General features: G+C 44.0%; 1 protein-coding gene across 1 annotated transcript; it reads left to right on the forward strand.

Moving 5' to 3' along the window:
* Positions 1 to 5,859: 5,859 nt before the first annotated feature.
* T265_07317 (hypothetical protein) lies at positions 5,860 to 19,707 on the forward strand (the record flags this gene model as incomplete). The annotated part of the gene is made up of 8 exons (XM_009172804.1): positions 5,860 to 5,961; positions 7,204 to 7,422; positions 7,452 to 7,562; positions 8,986 to 9,138; positions 9,168 to 9,315; positions 11,009 to 11,278; positions 15,495 to 15,764; positions 19,424 to 19,707. 8 exons carry the CDS (start codon positions 5,860 to 5,862, stop codon positions 19,705 to 19,707), a joined length of 1,557 nt encoding a protein of 518 aa, XP_009171068.1.
* Between the last annotated feature and the right edge of the window lie 687 nt (positions 19,708 to 20,394).

Genomic DNA, 20,394 nt, shown 5'->3' on the forward strand with positions numbered 1-20,394 from the left:
CAAATATGATTAGTAGAAGGGAAATTTTCACGTTCTGAAGTGTTTTGAAGCGTTAATCACCAAACCAAATTTTGTTCTTACATTGTATTATCATCTGATCCTCAATGACAGTAGAGCCGACATTTTTATCCACCTTAGTGAGTTCAATGGTTGCAAACGTTGCGTTACCGGTTTGGACGGAACCACGGATTTTGGTGGGTGGGTGTGTGCTAGAGTAGCAGACGTGCACGTTTCAATATTAATCCAGGTTTGGTGAAGGCTTGGTCAACACCGGTGGGCATATCGTATATCCAGTCACCAGGTCGTGGATTGCTTTGCACCTTGGATGTTGTAACTAGAATGTGCACTGGCCGTAAACCAGTTGTCCCAATCAGATGCGCTTCTCAGGGATAGAAAAACCGTGGGCTTTTCACACCTGTTTTGAGTGCGTAACACATGTTATTCTACCACAGTTTGGCCCATCTTTACCGCTTTAGATGTTTAATAAATGTTCATTTTATTGTAGAATGATAGTGTTGATCAAACGTCCGTTTCAACAACATGCAATTACTTCAATTTATGTTTCCCTTGATCTTCTACAGTCCCTGTTCTTCCAAAGGCAGTGAAAGTGGCGATGTCTGCAGAAAAAGCAACCGTAAACGTTTCTTGGACTTACGACGGCGACTGCGCTGCCGCCAGTTTTCTCGTCGAGGTTTACAACTCAGCTAGGTCCTTGCAAACATCCGTACAAGCAAATGGTCTTTCTACAGAAATAACCGGCTTGCCAGTTTGTGTGGAACTGTTCGTGAGCGTGCAGGGACAGAATGAGTTTGGATCTGGTCCAAAGACCAAGAATTCCAAATTTACAATACCAGCAGGTAAATTGCCATGCTTTCATCTTCCCTCACTTCGTATTGGTCCTCACGAATTTAAATCAGTGCCTGGTTTTTGGGCACGATTTTTCGTAGGTGTGCTGGTTAGAAGCATGAAATTTCTAGTCAGTCGTAAGGTTAAGGTCCTGCTGATTGTTAACAGGAAGAGAACAACAAATTGATTAGGAAGGCTTGTTTCCTGGCTTGTTCGTACACCTACTCGTTTTTAATTACAAAATAAATCGAATCCCAAATAAAGTTCTTGTTTGTGATATTAGTCAGCCAAATGTGTCATAAAAAGATCACATCATATTCAAATAAGAACTTTGATAAAAATACCAAAGTGTCTGTTTTAACTCAACACTAATTACGAGGACCATGAGAACCACTTAACAGTCCGTCTCCACTTTCCTAATTTTTGAGGCCAATTAGGCAGGTATCGCTCTCCTAATCTCAGTCTAGAGCATTCGGTGCCCAAGCACTAAACTGGATATTTGTGCGCCAGAATGTATTTTCGAATTGAAGTAGTGTTAACAAGCAATTCAATTGGAGTTTTACTAAATCCCTATAATTCAAGTACAAAGACAAGGCATTCTAAAAAGGGGTTCCGCCGAACTTCGGCTGAACTAGTCCTTAACACTAACACCACTGGCTAATAAGCGCATGGACGGTCTCCAAAAGCTGGGTGGCATAAATGTCTAAAACGTGTGTGGGTTGGAAAACGCTTTAGCAGTCTCAGTGACTGATGTTAGCTGCACTGGATAAAAGCAGTGGCTTCCATCTGTGCTGTCCAGTCATCGCATCTGCGACGTTTAATCATATTCAATGTGATAAACCTTTATCGGTCCCGTATGTAATGGGACGTGTTTGCCTGTAATTCCATTGTGAGTTCTCTGCATACTTTCATCCACTCATTACCTTCCCATAAAGGTTTAATCTGACAAGGTTTTGTTCCGTTTGCTAACGTTTACACTGCTCGATATTTCTTTGTAGTTCCCCAAAAGCCCGCCAACGTTTCCGTGAACGTGCAGCATACGAAGAAATCTATCCGTGTTTCCTGGGACGACGCCTCACGGTGTCCTGCCGAAAAATATGACGTCGTAGTTCATGCGCAAAGAACTCCAACCGTCTACAGCACCTCCAAGAAGACCCTTGTTTTAGACTGGCTAGCATCTTGCGTTACATACACGTTACGTGTTGCTGGTGTAAACAAGCATGGAAAGAGTGGATTATCAAACACAGTTGAGCTGCTGATTCCGGAAGGTGAGATAGTGAATCGTTTTTTTTTCCGCTGTCCCAAATCAAATGCAGTCTGAGTTCATGACTCAATGAAATCGATGTTAGTATTAGTGAAATACACTCATTTGCAAACAAATTCGGTTTTGTGACAGTGTTAGACGGAACTCCGCACGGATCCCTCTTTACCACTTGCACTCCGGTGCTGCTACGGCCGAGAAGCCGATCCCACTCAAGATTGGTCAAAAGTTCGGGACGCTTGCCGATCCGGCACCAATCCGGGATATGATTAGTCGAAAGTCTGAACCGAACAACCAATCATGACCTATTATTGACCGAATGCCGCTAGCCTGGGAGGCTCAGACCGAGAACTAAGCTGAGAAAGATACCGTTACGACAAAGAGACTCACCTGGAACCCAGCTCAATCTCCCGTTTGTGATGTTTCCAGGCGTTATGAATATTGCTGCTAGTATATTTGTGCAGCAAACCACCGGGTTCTTAGTGAAGTCACACTTGAGTATTCATAATAAGACGGCGGTCGTCAACCCCGAACATGGTCGATATTCCGGTTGTAGATTCAGCCAATAGTGGTGAGGTTGGATAAGTCTGGGTGTCCTGCTCCCGGATGTTTTCAAAATGCGACTCCTCCGGCCAAAGTATTTCACACTGCCCACTAAAGGAAAAAGTGATGAACTCTGCGTGCTGTCTTCAATACTTACTTAGGTTGGTTCAAATTGATCGCCTTCGGAATTCCAGCTATTGTCCTCATGTAAAAAATAATGTCACATCGCTCAAGCGTGAACACGTCCACATGTTCAGACGTGAAAATTCAGATGCGTCCAACGTGCGTTGGTGAAGTAGTGGTTGCGCGCTCGCCTCGCATGTCAAATGTCCGGGGTTCAGATCCCGACACGGCCATTGGACATGCACAGCCGATGAGCTTTAATAAGAGCAAAACTCAAGTCCAGTGCTTACCTTTGGTGTCGACTCACCCGAATAATTACGCCAGAACAGGATGACGACCGTTCGAACGAGAGCGGTGTGACTTTGAACAAAAAGCCTATCCTAAAAACCCAAAACTGCAATATCAGGAGAGTACTTTTATTTGCTTTTGGCCCATAGTTGGTAGTTGTTTAAAGAAGGCATCCAAACTGTTCGCTTCTTGCTAATATTTTTCACCGTCTTACCTTGCAGATTTCAAGGCACCTACTAATGTCAAAGTTGAACCGAAGCACAAGCAGTCACAAATATCAGTAGAATGGGATTTCGGAAAATCGTGCGACAATATGACGTTTGAAGTGTCCCTGTACAACAGGCAAGACCGATTGGTGAAAAAATCCCAAGTGGAAAGTTCACCAGCTCTGTTCACCAAGCTGCCCAAATGTGAGGGACTGTATGTAACAGTGAGAGCAATAGGGCGCTGGTGGTCGAGCCCTGAGTCGGACAGAGAAAACTTCAAAATTCTAGATCGTAAGTGTATAACGAAACTAGTGGTCGGAATTCGAATATCGATTTCTGTATAAGTTTTAATTTCGAACTTTAATTGACGTTTAAAAACAAGGCACATTGCAATACAACTGCTTCCAAGACGCGGGTTTACTCAGCGGAATGTTTTTGGTTCGTAAACAGTCCCAGCATACTCCTGTCGAAGGTTCTGCAACCTGGAAGTATCTAAGTTCTGGTGCTTCCTTCGAGTGGTTTGGCAGGTAGGCTCAGGAAGTGTTGTACACCTGAATGATCACTATTCATTATTTATCATAGCACTGTACCAAATAAGGGATAACTAACAGAATTACTGACCGCAGATGGTCAGTGGTCACGTGGAAATCACAGCAGAACAAGCCGAGGTGACTCACCGTAAGGAGCACGAACACACCTATGTAGTAGGACAGCTGCTCACCTTCGAACAGGTTGAGGTCACTCACAATTGGTGATCCGGCCGTGACCAATTGTTAGTGCTCTAGTTGTGACGTAACTAAGTTGATTATCACAAGGTAACAAGCTCTAACAAATGTGTCTTGCTAGAACGTGATGAATACAATAGTTAGGTGCACTTGATAATAAAAGATACAATGCGAAAAGTGGAATAAGCCAAAAAAAGTGACTTATCGTTTGAGGACACTTGTTGAGAGATCCTGAGTGAAGTTCCTGAACGCGGGACGTGTCTTCTCTGCAGTACAGCTGCCACACGTGTTCCGTAGTTAGCCGTGGAGACTTGCGGAGCTCTGTTGACTTCCTGCCCTGTACGCGCCAGTGTGTGTTTTGAGCTCAGTTGTATACCTATTTATTATGTGCATTGTGAAGAGAGGGGTGTCCCTTCGTGTTTGATACTTGCACGAACATGAATACAACTTGACCTGATGTGTTGAATGAAGTTCATAATCCTGGCGCGTGACGCAAGTGGTAACCGTGTAAACGAAAATGGTAGAGAAGTGTTACACTGTACATGTTGTCGACTAAGGTTGCAAGTGGGACAGGAATAGTCACGTAGTGTGAGTGTTTGTGATGCGTGATCTGACGAGTGACCTCTACAAATACTCTCCCCTTAGCGAAGGAGAGAAACAGGTGCTGATGAACTGGTAGGTGATGCTCGTGGTTGTGGGCTAAACAGGATAAAAGACAGTCTATGTGGATGTACTAATAAAATTAGTTCCAGGGGTAAGTAGACAGGAGGGTAGCCGCTACAAACACACGTAATATACCAGTGTCGGACGAGACGGCCTTCGCTGCAAAGTGATCGGAGGTGCCGAAGACTAAAAGAGGTAGAGATCAAAAGCACACAGGTGGAATGGCCCAGTGAATGGGGACATTATCATGAGGGTAACATTCACTTGATAAAAGGTCCCGTATGAACCTTTTCAAGACCAACCGTGGGAAACACTCTACACGTTCGTGATAAAATGCTAACAGTCAGTGTGCCGGGGAGCTGAATGAAACACTTTAGAGGTCTGTGATATTTGGTTCCGATTTGTATAACTTTTTATTAGTACCGTTTCAGAAGAACCAATGCCCCTATCCTACAGTTATTGATCTGGATCAAACGTGGATGGATGGACTTGGGCAACAGGTCATTTTATCGTTCAGCTAACCGACGACATGTGAACTTTTGACCTTTAATTGCGCCTGTTTATTTCTGCACATGCTATTGTTTGGAAAAAAGTAATGTCATTTCTGTTCAGAATGTCTTTGTGTGTTTCCACTTGCAATTAATTCTTTTCTGAACCTTCCAGTTCCTAATCAACCACAGACAATCATCGCAACAACAACAGTGAGGAGCGAAACGCGTACTTCTGTCGTATGGACGTATGAAGGTCCCTGTGAGGTCGTTGACTTTATTGTGAATGTGTACATAAAAAATGGACCCTCTGTGAAATCCGAGGAAACGAAGGGGAAAAATGCAGCATTTTCCGACCTTCCAAAGTGCAAACCGTTACTTTTTGGTATAAGGGGTCGCAATAGCATTGGATCCGGGCCAGAAACAAATGGAACAGAACACATTATACCTGCAGGTAAAAATTCGCCTTCGCCATTTGGCTTCTTGTAAAAACTGTCCGTGTCACATCAACAGACGGCTAGGCCCGGTCCGCACGTTCATCAACTTTAGAGTGCTCTTCATGGCTTGAAAATTTCCCTTTGGGAAAGTACTCGTGTACATTTTCACAAAGGAAACTACTCGCAAGTTTGCTGAAAACTTTTCGACAACCCACGACCAGTTTCGCCCTTCTTGGGGGCTCATCAGGTAGGCGCAGTCCCTGAGTTTCCGTCAACCTTATGTTCTGTTTGAACCCAAATTGGACTGTTTTCGAGAACTGCACTCATTTGCAAAACAATTTGGTTTTCACGCGAGAGACACAACTGAATCTCTCTCGGTCTGTGTGCAGCACATTCAGTTGTAGAATATCGTAAACGAGAGATTTAGTTGAGTTTCTCGTGAAAAACTAAATTAATTTGCAAATGAGTGTATTACTGACGTACATATTGCGAATAATTCTGAATAAGCGTGATTCTCAGTGATTCTCAACTTTCCTGCATTAACTGACATCAGTTGAAGAATGGAGTCTATGATGGAATCCAAAACTCCTTTCGGAAGCAGCTCAGAAGGAAGAGTAGTTCTGTCTGACAGGTGGGCTACCGGAGTTCTGACCATGCAGTGTGAATTTCGCGACCATACGGCTCATAAGCTATATCCTGTAAACCACACTGTGAATCAGCTGCTCGTAGCCGAGCAATTTAGTTTTCAGCTACATCACTGCCGTTTCGGGTTCAGTTCGCAGCGATATTCCGTGATGTCCACATTACTGACGGTTCCGAATATGGAAACTTCTCAACACATGCTTCTCGCCTTTATGGCACACAATTTTCAGAACGAATCCTGCATTTACTGAAGTAACTCAAGTGGATTTGTTTTCCCCTAACGCATTTGAACTCGCCCGAGAATGATCTACTTTCTGCCTCTTCGGTAGCAGCTGACAAACGGCTATGGTTCTAAATCTGAAAGGTATTTGAAGCTGGTCCCTGATGAAGTCAGGTTGCCCACCTTGTTGTGAGTAACAGGAACTGACATCCAGTTTAACTTCGCGCACGCATCACCCTCTTTTGAACGTTCTTCTTATCCTGAGAAGGACGTTCTCACTGATGTGAGATCAGGAGACCATTTGTTAGGTCTAAAGAGGAGAGATTTCCCGGACAAATTCAGTGCATCAAGTGAACCAAAATAAGTATTCTGAAAAGTTGTTGTTGCCCTATGACTAGCTAGATTTCACCTTAACCAACCACTGGAATTCTAATAAGAAACTTATTATCCAGCATATCTAAACGTTTCACTCCTTCCACCGTTTACATGAATGCATTAAATAAAATTTCAAATATGCATGGTGAGATGTTTGATTTTGATACTTTCATGCGATAGATGGCGAAGTTTTATATCGAACACTACGCTGGAAATTAGAGATAGTAATGGAAAACGGGGCGGACAGAATGAAATGCCAGATCAGCAAAAATAATTTTTCTGTTCAAGTATTCATGACCATCTTTGTAATGTACTACTAATGAGGTTGCTGAAAATCCGTTGACAGTCCACGACCGGTTTCGCCCTATTTGGGGCTCATCAGGTAGGCACAGTACCCGGATTTCCGTCAACCTAACGTTCTACTTGAAACCAAATTGCACGAAATTAGCGAATGCACACTCACTTGCAAACTAATTTGGTTTTTCGAGAGACTCATTTGGAACCCGGCTGAATGTCTCGTTTGTGATGTTCTCAGGCAACTGAATGTGCTGCACCAAGCCGCCTCATGTTTCGGTCGCTACGATATTCGACGTATCGCGATACATGTATATCTTTGTAATGTACTACTCATAAGGTTGCTGAAAATCCGTCGACAGCTCACGACCGGTTTCGCCCTATATGGGGCTCATCAGGTATGCGCAGTCCTTTGAGAACATCACAAACGAGAGATTCAGCTGGGTTCCATGTGAGTCTCTCGAAAAAACAAATTAGCTTGCAAATGAGTGTATATTCGCTAGTCATGACCATCTTTTTGAGCTTCTGTGTGTCCAAGTGGACGGGAAAATGTTGGGCTATTTTAGACATTTCACACCACATACTTTACCAAACAGTTGGTGTATAGATACCTACTACTACCAAGAGGTGCATTCTAGGTGTCAACTAACAGCAGTGAATGACAGACTCATGTTAGCATATTTTACTCAAGTTACCCGAGGAAGGATGACTACAGCAATTGGTTTTTCGTGAAAGGAAACTACTCCCATCTTAGGACCTGCTGATCAAAAGACCATTGACACCGGTTTTGTGATATTCATAAGGTCGGATTACAAAAAGACGTCAGCCAAACAAACAGAATTATTCTTTTTAGTACTCATTTAAAGATGACAAACTTTTCTAACATGGATCAAGTGTTTAGGGGACTTTTCCGTTTTCGGGGTCAGTACAAATCAGCTAAACACCCAGAGAAGTCTAGGTACATGTAAAACGTTCACGTTCACCCGGACTTTGATCACCTTTCCAAATAATGGTGCAGATGAGCTCTTCCAAGTTATGACGAAGGTCAGAGTCCTGGAATCAACTTCTGAACGACCGGAACCTACCGCTCCACCAAAAGCTCAACTGGAAAGCCGGCAAGCATCCAGGCCAGTCAATCATTCGATCAACTCAGTAAAACCTGATGAGTGTTCTCTGCGCCACAGAAGCACGACCGAATGTGATCAGCATTCAGGCTTTTCACAGAGACACGATCGATGTTGATGGGTGATCACTAACGCCTATCAGACAGCCTGGATCAATGTCAGAAAGTCCCCTTTAAATAGCGTGCGGCCGTTGTAACTTTTGCACTCGCTCTCGCTCTCTCACTCACTCGCTTGTTCGGAATACAGCTGTTGTGTTCCCTTCTGTGAGTATTTTCTCTCCGACACTAGGCACTGGAGCGGGTCAGCTGCAGATACCTCAGATTGACGAATCAGAAGATATAACACAAGTAATCCGAAGATTTCTTGCTGGTTAACGAGGTCACTGAACTCGTATTTTATAGGGGTAGTCGAAAGTGGACGTATCACGACTCGATCACCGAATTTCCTGCACATGAGGCCAGCGAATGCTATATGCATCTGATTATCAAACTTGAACATTTCAACAGAGTTTGGCTCGATGAGTTTTAGGGTAATTTTTCCGACGTCACGGTAGTCGCTGTGCCATGATTTGGGATGACAGAACAGAATATGACGAAGCGACTAATCTTTCAGTTTTGTCTCACGCTGAATGACCGAATTCGATATGCTGGTATGGACCTTCCGGGAATATGGCAAGCGAACGTAATAGATTTACACCTTCAAACCAGGTACCGGGTAAACATTTGGCAACAGTGCCACGTTGAAATCTAGAATCTACTAAGTTGCAAACTAATTTGGTTTTTCGAGAGACTCATTTGGAACCCGGCTGAATGTCTCGTTTGTGATGTTCTCAGGCAACTGAATGTGCTGCACCAAGCCGCCTCATGTTTCGGTCGCTACGATATTCGACGTATCGCGATACATGTATATCTTTGTAATGTACTACTCATAAGGTTGCTGAAAATCCGTCGACAGCTCACGACCGGTTTCGCCCTATATGGGGCTCATCAGGTATGCGCAGTCCTTTGAGAACATCACAAACGAGAGATTCAGCTGGGTTCCATGTGAGTCTCTCGAAAAAACAAATTAGCTTGCAAATGAGTGTATATTCGCTAGTCATGACCATCTTTTTGAGCTTCTGTGTGTCCAAGTGGACGGGAAAATGTTGGGCTATTTTAGACATTTCACACCACATACTTTACCAAACAGTTGGTGTATAGATACCTACTACTACCAAGAGGTGCATTCTAGGTGTCAACTAACAGCAGTGAATGACAGACTCATGTTAGCATATTTTACTCAAGTTACCCGAGGAAGGATGACTACAGCAATTGGTTTTTCGTGAAAGGAAACTACTCCCATCTTAGGACCTGCTGATCAAAAGACCATTGACACCGGTTTTGTGATATTCATAAGGTCGGATTACAAAAAGACGTCAGCCAAACAAACAGAATTATTCTTTTTAGTACTCATTTAAAGATGACAAACTTTTCTAACATGGATCAAGTGTTTAGGGGACTTTTCCGTTTTCGGGGTCAGTACAAATCAGCTAAACACCCAGAGAAGTCTAGGTACATGTAAAACGTTCACGTTCACCCGGACTTTGATCACCTTTCCAAATAATGGTGCAGATGAGCTCTTCCAAGTTATGACGAAGGTCAGAGTCCTGGAATCAACTTCTGAACGACCGGAACCTACCGCTCCACCAAAAGCTCAACTGGAAAGCCGGCAAGCATCCAGGCCAGTCAATCATTCGATCAACTCAGTAAAACCTGATGAGTGTTCTCTGCGCCACAGAAGCACGACCGAATGTGATCAGCATTCAGGCTTTTCACAGAGACACGATCGATGTTGATGGGTGATCACTAACGCCTATCAGACAGCCTGGATCAATGTCAGAAAGTCCCCTTTAAATAGCGTGCGGCCGTTGTAACTTTTGCACTCGCTCTCGCTCTCTCACTCACTCGCTTGTTCGGAATACAGCTGTTGTGTTCCCTTCTGTGAGTATTTTCTCTCCGACACTAGGCACTGGAGCGGGTCAGCTGCAGATACCTCAGATTGACGAATCAGAAGATATAACACAAGTAATCCGAAGATTTCTTGCTGGTTAACGAGGTCACTGAACTCGTATTTTATAGGGGTAGTCGAAAGTGGACGTATCACGACTCGATCACCGAATTTCCTGCACATGAGGCCAGCGAATGCTATATGCATCTGATTATCAAACTTGAACATTTCAACAGAGTTTGGCTCGATGAGTTTTAGGGTAATTTTTCCGACGTCACGGTAGTCGCTGTGCCATGATTTGGGATGACAGAACAGAATATGACGAAGCGACTAATCTTTCAGTTTTGTCTCACGCTGAATGACCGAATTCGATATGCTGGTATGGACCTTCCGGGAATATGGCAAGCGAACGTAATAGATTTACACCTTCAAACCAGGTACCGGGTAAACATTTGGCAACAGTGCCACGTTGAAATCTAGAATCTACTAAGCGAGGCATATCAGGAGGTTACCAGAACTGAGTTGATGTTTCCACTTGGAGTGCTTGCTGACACGTTTCTTGTCTTACTTTGGTCGAATCGGTAGCTTTTCGGTGGACCTCATTCTCGTCTACATACTCCACCAGACTACACTTCGTTGTAGCACGATATGCTGTGCTTTACTGTACCACACTATACTTCACTCAGCTGTGCCAAACTCTAATATAGAATATTATACCATGCCATATTTATACGAAGCTATATTTTACCGCCTATCTTCAACCATTTTGAACCTCCAATCTTTCTAGTACCCCTGAAACCTACCAACATTTCATTGAATGTACTTCGGGATGAGAAAAAAATTCACGTGACATGGAATGACTCCGAAATTTGTCCGGCCACCAAGTTTACCGTCCTTCTGTCGGCCGGCAAACAAAATTCTAACGTCATATCCGCGAAACCGGAGATTTATCTGGATTGGGTCACTCCATGCACTTCACACTACATATACGTCTCAAGTGAGAATATTCACGGAGGAAGTGGACGGTCGGAAGGAGTCAAACTGTCCCTTCCACGAGGTAAATCATTACTCTCAACCTTTATCAAACCAAAGCAGTCAGTTTTTCTATATAAGTCATTCCATCTCTCTGCCTGCCTACGTTTGAAACCTACTATCAAACGATAAGCAACCTAGATTCAAAGTGTTCAGCAAACAAAGCGATTGCTTGTTCCAAGTCAAATTTACTTCCGATTTGTACTGAAACGTCTTAATTTTCTGCTGTTTCAGTCCAAATGTAGCGAAAGCGCTTCCAACTTTCATTCCCAAACCGTTGTGACTTTACGATGGACCGCAATACGCAACAAACTGGTTTCGGTAGGTGGATTAACTGAACCCCAGGTTAAAACACGTATGCAGGGTCACGGGTGTACATGGGGCCCCAACTGGTCCACCTTGTGTGAGTCCGAAATCTGTTCAGCCATCTCCGCTGCGTTGAAGGATAGACACGCAAGCCACTGGACACATCCAATCAGCCACTAGTCATGCGCATTTCCATGATGGAGTGACGAACGCACACGCACACGCGTGAGCTCTCTGACACATCGAGGCGGCTACTACAGAGATCAATTGGGCCTGTAAACAGCTGTGTCCCGAAAGGCCTGCACCGCACGGCCACTGTGCTGAGCCCGAATGGGAAGAGCAGGATCGACGGTAGACCGTCCGCAACCTTATGATCAGTAGCCTTGGCTGGTGTCTCCACATTTACTCTCGACAAACCCTTTCTTGTGATGAGTATGTTCGACGATGAAGCTCCTTTGTCGGCTCACAAATAGCAGGAGGAAGTGTAGGCTAGCTTTTAATAACAACCGGTCGCTGTGGATGTGACCTAAATCCCCCGTACAGCATTTGAATAAGCTGGTAATCATTGATTTCTATAACCAGGCTATTTTTTCGATCAGCGTCTGACAGCATCAGACACCATTTCCTGTAGCGAACAATACTTTTTTTGCGACACGATCTTTTAGTTCCGGCTGCGACTGGATACTTCTGTAGAATCGATAAATGTTCACAGCTCGGACCAGGAGGGCTGTTCCTTTAAGTTTTATTTAAGATGCGTTGCACACGTCTGAAAAGTAGACAAAAGAACAACAAACCAGGATGCCGAAGAAGTACCGCCCACCTAATGAAGGGTGGCAAACACAGCACGGTTTCCAGTGGGTTTATCTGGTTCAGGCGGACTATATAGATCCAGATCGTCATTTGGTAATTAAAGTAGACTTAGGGACAAAATCTCTTGAAGCAGTACAGTCAGCCACCTTCTTTGATTCCGGTGTACAATAGGAAGACGACACGCATTAGATATCTGTTGAATTCTTTTCCGGTTCTCAGCCGTTCGACTTATCGTTTGTTGTTGGCCGGTTGGTTGGACACTTGTACTATCTAGCAATCCATTTAATTATTCATTCATTTGTTTGTTAAATTATACGTTTTCATGTGTTTAATGGCTTTGGCTGTTTCATGAAATGCATATGCGAAGACATGTAATGAGAGAGCCCAATAAAGTGTCGTCCCATAATCTCGCCAAATTCAATTGATGTCCTGGCACAGAGCGGAAACCACCCAGTTGTGGTCGGTTTAGATTCAGGCTGAGTGACTAGAACACGTTGAGGAAACAGGCAGCCGCTCGCGTTGGCGGAAAACCGCTGTCATCCAACACAATTAACCCTTTTTCGAGTGAATGTGGCAGCGGAAAATGTTAACTTCGACAGACTGCGGGCGGACCAACAAGACAACAAGTGAGGTGACAATGAACCGTCACTTGGGTTACAGTGCTCTTCTCAAGCTATATAAGCGCAAGCGTAGAGAGGGAAGCTGCCGACGCAACAATTGTCGTTTCGGATGGCCACGAAATGTTTGCAAGTCAATCGTTAAGCTCGGCATACAAATGATCAACTACCAAGCGTTAAACCGCCATTCGAGTGCAGCAGTGGGCATTCGAAAAAATGGAACGCAGCGTTGAAAATCGGTAAGAGGAAAAGATACTCGCAAAAAGACCTTATTCGGAAATTGCAGCCATTACTCTTGGAGAGTGTATAAGATTACAAACACGGGGCGTTATGCAGATTCACTCAGAGAGACTACACATGCGACGTGAGAGGATATTACTGACCGTTGGCAGTCATACTACCCAACTGATTACTCCAGAGATTTGGAATTCCTAAGGGTGATAGGTGGTTGCTGATAAGCAAGTAATAATCTGATATACTGAGCGGTACTCAGTATATAATGAGTAGTAAAACTGGCATCATTTATGCTCTGAATCAGTGAGACCAGTCAACTGAATGCTATCGTTCGCTCGTCGTAAACATGCTTCCGCCATGTTGTCGATGGGAGCTTGGTTCGAGGACATTCCGTTTCAGTGGGTCTCAGTAAGCCAAGCTGGAAGCCACGCACACACACAGTCGGAACGCAACATTATTGTAGGTTGCTCACATGAACGAAAAGGTGGTTTTACACAAGACTAATGGTGCCCATGACAAAAGGTGTACAAGCCTACTAAAAAATCAACCATAAAATTGTTAAATGTTTTGTTTTGTGCCAGGTCAAGCTGCTTACTCTGATGTTTTAGTTTTTGAACGTTTTAACTGGGAATGACATAGTTTACATGGAGGCCTCCTCTGAGAGGATCGTGTCCATCAGAGAGACTATCCAAAATGGAGCGTAGGTGAGAGGTTCTTTTTCCGAAGGAAACTGCCTGACTAACAGCAGTGAATGACAGACTCATGTTAGCATATTTTACTCAAGTTACCCGAGGAAGGATGACTACAGCAATTGGTTTTTCGTGAAAGGAAACTACTCCCATCTTAGGACCTGCTGATCAAAAGACCATTGACACCGGTTTTGTGATATTCATAAGGTCGGATTACAAAAAGACGTCAGCCAAACAAACAGAATTATTCTTTTTAGTACTCATTTAAAGATGACAAACTTTTCTAACATGGATCAAGTGTTTAGGGGACTTTTCCGTTTTCGGGGTCAGTACAAATCAGCTAAACACCCAGAGAAGTCTAGGTACATGTAAAACGTTCACGTTCACCCGGACTTTGATCACCTTTCCAAATAATGGTGCAGATGAGCTCTTCCAAGTTATGACGAAGGTCAGAGTCCTGGAATCAACTTCTGAACGACCGGAACCTACCGCTCCACCAAAAGCTCAACTGGAAAGCCGGCAAGCATCCAGGCCAGTCAATCATTCGATCAACTCAGTAAAACCTGATGAGTGTTCTCTGCGCCACAGAAGCACGACCGAATGTGATCAGCATTCAGGCTTTTCACAGAGACACGATCGATGTTGATGGGTGATCACTAACGCCTATCAGACAGCCTGGATCAATGTCAGAAAGTCCCCTTTAAATAGCGTGCGGCCGTTGTAACTTTTGCACTCGCTCTCGCTCTCTCACTCACTCGCTTGTTCGGAATACAGCTGTTGTGTTCCCTTCTGTGAGTATTTTCTCTCCGACACTAGGCACTGGAGCGGGTCAGCTGCAGATACCTCAGATTGACGAATCAGAAGATATAACACAAGTAATCCGAAGATTTCTTGCTGGTTAACGAGGTCACTGAACTCGTATTTTATAGGGGTAGTCGAAAGTGGACGTATCACGACTCGATCACCGAATTTCCTGCACATGAGGCCAGCGAATGCTATATGCATCTGATTATCAAACTTGAACATTTCAACAGAGTTTGGCTCGATGAGTTTTAGGGTAATTTTTCCGACGTCACGGTAGTCGCTGTGCCATGATTTGGGATGACAGAACAGAATATGACGAAGCGACTAATCTTTCAGTTTTGTCTCACGCTGAATGACCGAATTCGATATGCTGGTATGGACCTTCCGGGAATATGGCAAGCGAACGTAATAGATTTACACCTTCAAACCAGGTACCGGGTAAACATTTGGCAACAGTGCCACGTTGAAATCTAGAATCTACTAAGCGAGGCATATCAGGAGGTTACCAGAACTGAGTTGATGTTTCCACTTGGAGTGCTTGCTGACACGTTTCTTGTCTTACTTTGGTCGAATCGGTAGCTTTTCGGTGGACCTCATTCTCGTCTACATACTCCACCAGACTACACTTCGTTGTAGCACGATATGCTGTGCTTTACTGTACCACACTATACTTCACTCAGCTGTGCCAAACTCTAATATAGAATATTATACCATGCCATATTTATACGAAGCTATATTTTACCGCCTATCTTCAACCATTTTGAACCTCCAATCTTTCTAGTACCCCTGAAACCTACCAACATTTCATTGAATGTACTTCGGGATGAGAAAAAAATTCACGTGACATGGAATGACTCCGAAATTTGTCCGGCCACCAAGTTTACCGTCCTTCTGTCGGCCGGCAAACAAAATTCTAACGTCATATCCGCGAAACCGGAGATTTATCTGGATTGGGTCACTCCATGCACTTCACACTACATATACGTCTCAAGTGAGAATATTCACGGAGGAAGTGGACGGTCGGAAGGAGTCAAACTGTCCCTTCCACGAGGTAAATCATTACTCTCAACCTTTATCAAACCAAAGCAGTCAGTTTTTCTATATAAGTCATTCCATCTCTCTGCCTGCCTACGTTTGAAACCTACTATCAAACGATAAGCAACCTAGATTCAAAGTGTTCAGCAAACAAAGCGATTGCTTGTTCCAAGTCAAATTTACTTCCGATTTGTACTGAAACGTCTTAATTTTCTGCTGTTTCAGTCCAAATGTAGCGAAAGCGCTTCCAACTTTCATTCCCAAACCGTTGTGACTTTACGATGGACCGCAATACGCAACAAACTGGTTTCGGTAGGTGGATTAACTGAACCCCAGGTTAAAACACGTATGCAGGGTCACGGGTGTACATGGGGCCCCAACTGGTCCACCTTGTGTGAGTCCGAAATCTGTTCAGCCATCTCCGCTGCGTTGAAGGATAGACACGCAAGCCACTGGACACATCCAATCAGCCACTAGTCATGCGCATTTCCATGATGGAGTGACGAACGCACACGCACACGCGTGAGCTCTCTGACACATCGAGGCGGCTACTACAGAGATCAATTGTGTAAGTAAACAGCTGTGTCCCGAAAGGCCTGCACCGCACGGCCACTGTGCTGAGCCCGAATGGGAAGAGCAGGATCGACGGTAGTCCGCAACCTGGCGGCTACTACAGAGATCAATTGGGCCTGTAAACAGCTGTGTCCCGAAAGGCCTGCACCGCACGGCCACTGTGCTGAGCCCGAATGGGAAGAGCAGGATCGACGGTAGACCGTCCGCAACCTTATGATCAGTAGCCTTGGCTGGTGTCTCCACATTTACTCTCGACAAACCCTTTCTTGTGATGAGTATGTTCGACGATGAAGCTCCTTTGTCGGCTCACAAATAGCAGGAGGAAGTGTAGGCTAGCTTTTAATAACAACCGGTCGCTGTGGATGTGACCTAAATCCCCCGTACAGCATTTGAATAAGCTGGTAATCATTGATTTCTATAACCAGGCTATTTTTTCGATCAGCGTCTGACAGCATCAGACACCATTTCCTGTAGCGAACAATACTTTTTTTGCGACACGATCTTTTAGTTCCGGCTGCGACTGGATACTTCTGTAGAATCGATAAATGTTCACAGCTCGGACCAGGAGGGCTGTTCCTTTAAGTTTTATTTAAGATGCGTTGCACACGTCTGAAAAGTAGACAAAAGAACAACAAACCAGGATGCCGAAGAAGTACCGCCCACCTAATGAAGGGTGGCAAACACAGCACGGTTTCCAGTGGGTTTATCTGGTTCAGGCGGACTATATAGATCCAGATCGTCATTTGGTAATTAAAGTAGACTTAGGGACAAAATCTCTTGAAGCAGTACAGTCAGCCACCTTCTTTGATTCCGGTGTACAATAGGAAGACGACACGCATTAGATATCTGTTGAATTCTTTTCCGGTTCTCAGCCGTTCGACTTATCGTTTGTTGTTGGCCGGTTGGTTGGACACTTGTACTATCTAGCAATCCATTTAATTATTCATTCATTTGTTTGTTAAATTATACGTTTTCATGTGTTTAATGGCTTTGGCTGTTTCATGAAATGCATATGCGAAGACATGTAATGAGAGAGCCCAATAAAGTGTCGTCCCATAATCTCGCCAAATTCAATTGATGTCCTGGCACAGAGCGGAAACCACCCAGTTGTGGTCGGTTTAGATTCAGGCTGAGTGACTAGAACACGTTGAGGAAACAGGCAGCCGCTCGCGTTGGCGGAAAACCGCTGTCATCCAACACAATTAACCCTTTTTCGAGTGAATGTGGCAGCGGAAAATGTTAACTTCGACAGACTGCGGGCGGACCAACAAGACAACAAGTGAGGTGACAATGAACCGTCACTTGGGTTACAGTGCTCTTCTCAAGCTATATAAGCGCAAGCGTAGAGAGGGAAGCTGCCGACGCAACAATTGTCGTTTCGGATGGCCACGAAATGTTTGCAAGTCAATCGTTAAGCTCGGCATACAAATGATCAACTACCAAGCGTTAAACCGCCATTCGAGTGCAGCAGTGGGCATTCGAAAAAATGGAACGCAGCGTTGAAAATCGGTAAGAGGAAAAGATACTCGCAAAAAGACCTTATTCGGAAATTGCAGCCATTACTCTTGGAGAGTGTATAAGATTACAAACACGGGGCGTTATGCAGATTCACTCAGAGAGACTACACATGCGACGTGAGAGGATATTACTGACCGTTGGCAGTCATACTACCCAACTGATTACTCCAGAGATTTGGAATTCCTAAGGGTGATAGGTGGTTGCTGATAAGCAAGTAATAATCTGATATACTGAGCGGTACTCAGTATATAATGAGTAGTAAAACTGGCATCATTTATGCTCTGAATCAGTGAGACCAGTCAACTGAATGCTATCGTTCGCTCGTCGTAAACATGCTTCCGCCATGTTGTCGATGGGAGCTTGGTTCGAGGACATTCCGTTTCAGTGGGTCTCAGTAAGCCAAGCTGGAAGCCACGCACACACACAGTCGGAACGCAACATTATTGTAGGTTGCTCACATGAACGAAAAGGTGGTTTTACACAAGACTAATGGTGCCCATGACAAAAGGTGTACAAGCCTACTAAAAAATCAACCATAAAATTGTTAAATGTTTTGTTTTGTGCCAGGTCAAGCTGCTTACTCTGATGTTTTAGTTTTTGAACGTTTTAACTGGGAATGACATAGTTTACATGGAGGCCTCCTCTGAGAGGATCGTGTCCATCAGAGAGACTATCCAAAATGGAGCGTAGGTGAGAGGTTCTTTTTCCGAAGGAAACTGCCTGGAGGGGAAAAGGGATGTAAACTCCCAGGTGTGTAATAAGTAATTGAGATATGATGGCAGTAGCGTCTTCGAATTGCCACTCTGAGGCGGTTTTGTAGCTCCAAGTTCTTCATAGAACTCTGTCATGCGTATTCAGTCTGGGTGAGATAAGCCGTTTTTTGATCCACGGAGTGCATTTCGGTCGTGGAAACTGTTAACCAAAACTGTTGTACTGGTAACAACAAACCTGACAAAAAACCACCCAACGATCACTCATATTCATTGTTGGATTTCGCGTGCTGGATGTATTCAATTTTGAAGCGCTTACTACTACACTAAAAACTGGTTGTCTAATGGACTGATTGTAGAGATTTTTCCATTGCCATTTATGATAAAGTTTGTCTCAGGAAGCCTTCCGAAGGGCGATGTCATCAAGCAGGAGTATACTTGGAACCAACAGCAGACGTTCTCATCCAATGGATGTTCCATACAGAATCGAGGAAAGGAGTAATTTTGTGCCACAAGGCAAAATGTTTCTGGGACCTTGATTACTTTATCTTCCTGGCACTCGGAAACCAACCAAATGAAATCACAGTGCATGAATACTCGGCGCACAAAGTATTGCAGCCTGGGTTTTCAAAGATATATGCACGAAGAGGAAATTTATACATGCCTTTGTTGAGAGTGGTCCTCATGTGTATCAGCAACAAGCCAATTCCCATAGACTCTGTGAAATGCTCGTTTAACTAAATCACGCCTAAATCAATAAATTTCGTCTCATCTGTTGAACACAGCTAACATTTCGTTGGGAACGCATTGGGCTTGTTATTCGAATCATTCAATTAAACAGCTGATCGAATGTTAACCATTTCTTCCTTTACAGATTTCGATCCACCTCGCAATATCCGAATCAGTCCAAATCACACCGAGTCTCGGATAACAGTAACTTGGGAGAAAAACAGGGAATGTAGCAGCACTCAGTACGAAATATCTATTTACGATACGAACAGTGAAGTTGTGAACAGAACACTGTTTGGCAACTCACCGGGCGAAATCACTCAGCTACCGAAACGTGCGTCAATGTTTCTAACCATACGAACACGGGGTCTCTGGTGGGTTGGTGACGAATCAGACAAACAGGAATTCCACCTCCATGATCGTGAGTGACGAACACTTTTTTCCCGAGGAAAGCTCTGGCTTTTTGTCATATTTCTCAACTAAGGGTCACGCGTTGCTACGAATCAACCTGCAGTTTGTCCAAGAATAACTTATGTCATAAGCAAGAACTAAGCATAAAACTAACTCACTCAACACTGTGTCATTTGGCTAAGCGATCAACATTAGCTGAAAAGAAAGTGACCCACAGGGCAGTAGTTTGTGCCGAAGTTGAAACCTATCTTAACCCTGTCATCCGTCCAGCGAATCCATGTACAAATGAAAGGAAGAAGGCCTTCTCTGCGGAGTTGTTCATTAGGAAATGCCAACAAACCAGTTACAGACCATTGGTCAGGGAAGCAAAACTCTCACATGCATCTTGTTTACAAAAACTGAACATCCATCTTCTCTTGAACTCGTCTTCCTGAGCTTTCCTGGGTATTCACCGATTGTTGCCCAACTCCAAACAAATGCTACAAAACAATCAAATTCCGCAATAGATCTCACTTTTCAAGAGACGCAAAGCGAATTTAGATGTAGAAAACATACTACTCTCATGACTCCCCATCAGTAGTATCACCGTAACACCAGTACTGGTTAATATGCTTTCGAGATATGCACATATGAATCTCCAATTTAGCATAATTACAATTAAAAACCTATGCTGGTTTGTTACATGTTAATTCGCTTGCCGAACTA

This window comes from Opisthorchis viverrini (assembly GCF_000715545.1).
Source record: "Opisthorchis viverrini unplaced genomic scaffold opera_v5_165, whole genome shotgun sequence".
Taxonomy (NCBI): Eukaryota; Metazoa; Platyhelminthes; class Trematoda; order Opisthorchiida; family Opisthorchiidae; genus Opisthorchis; species Opisthorchis viverrini.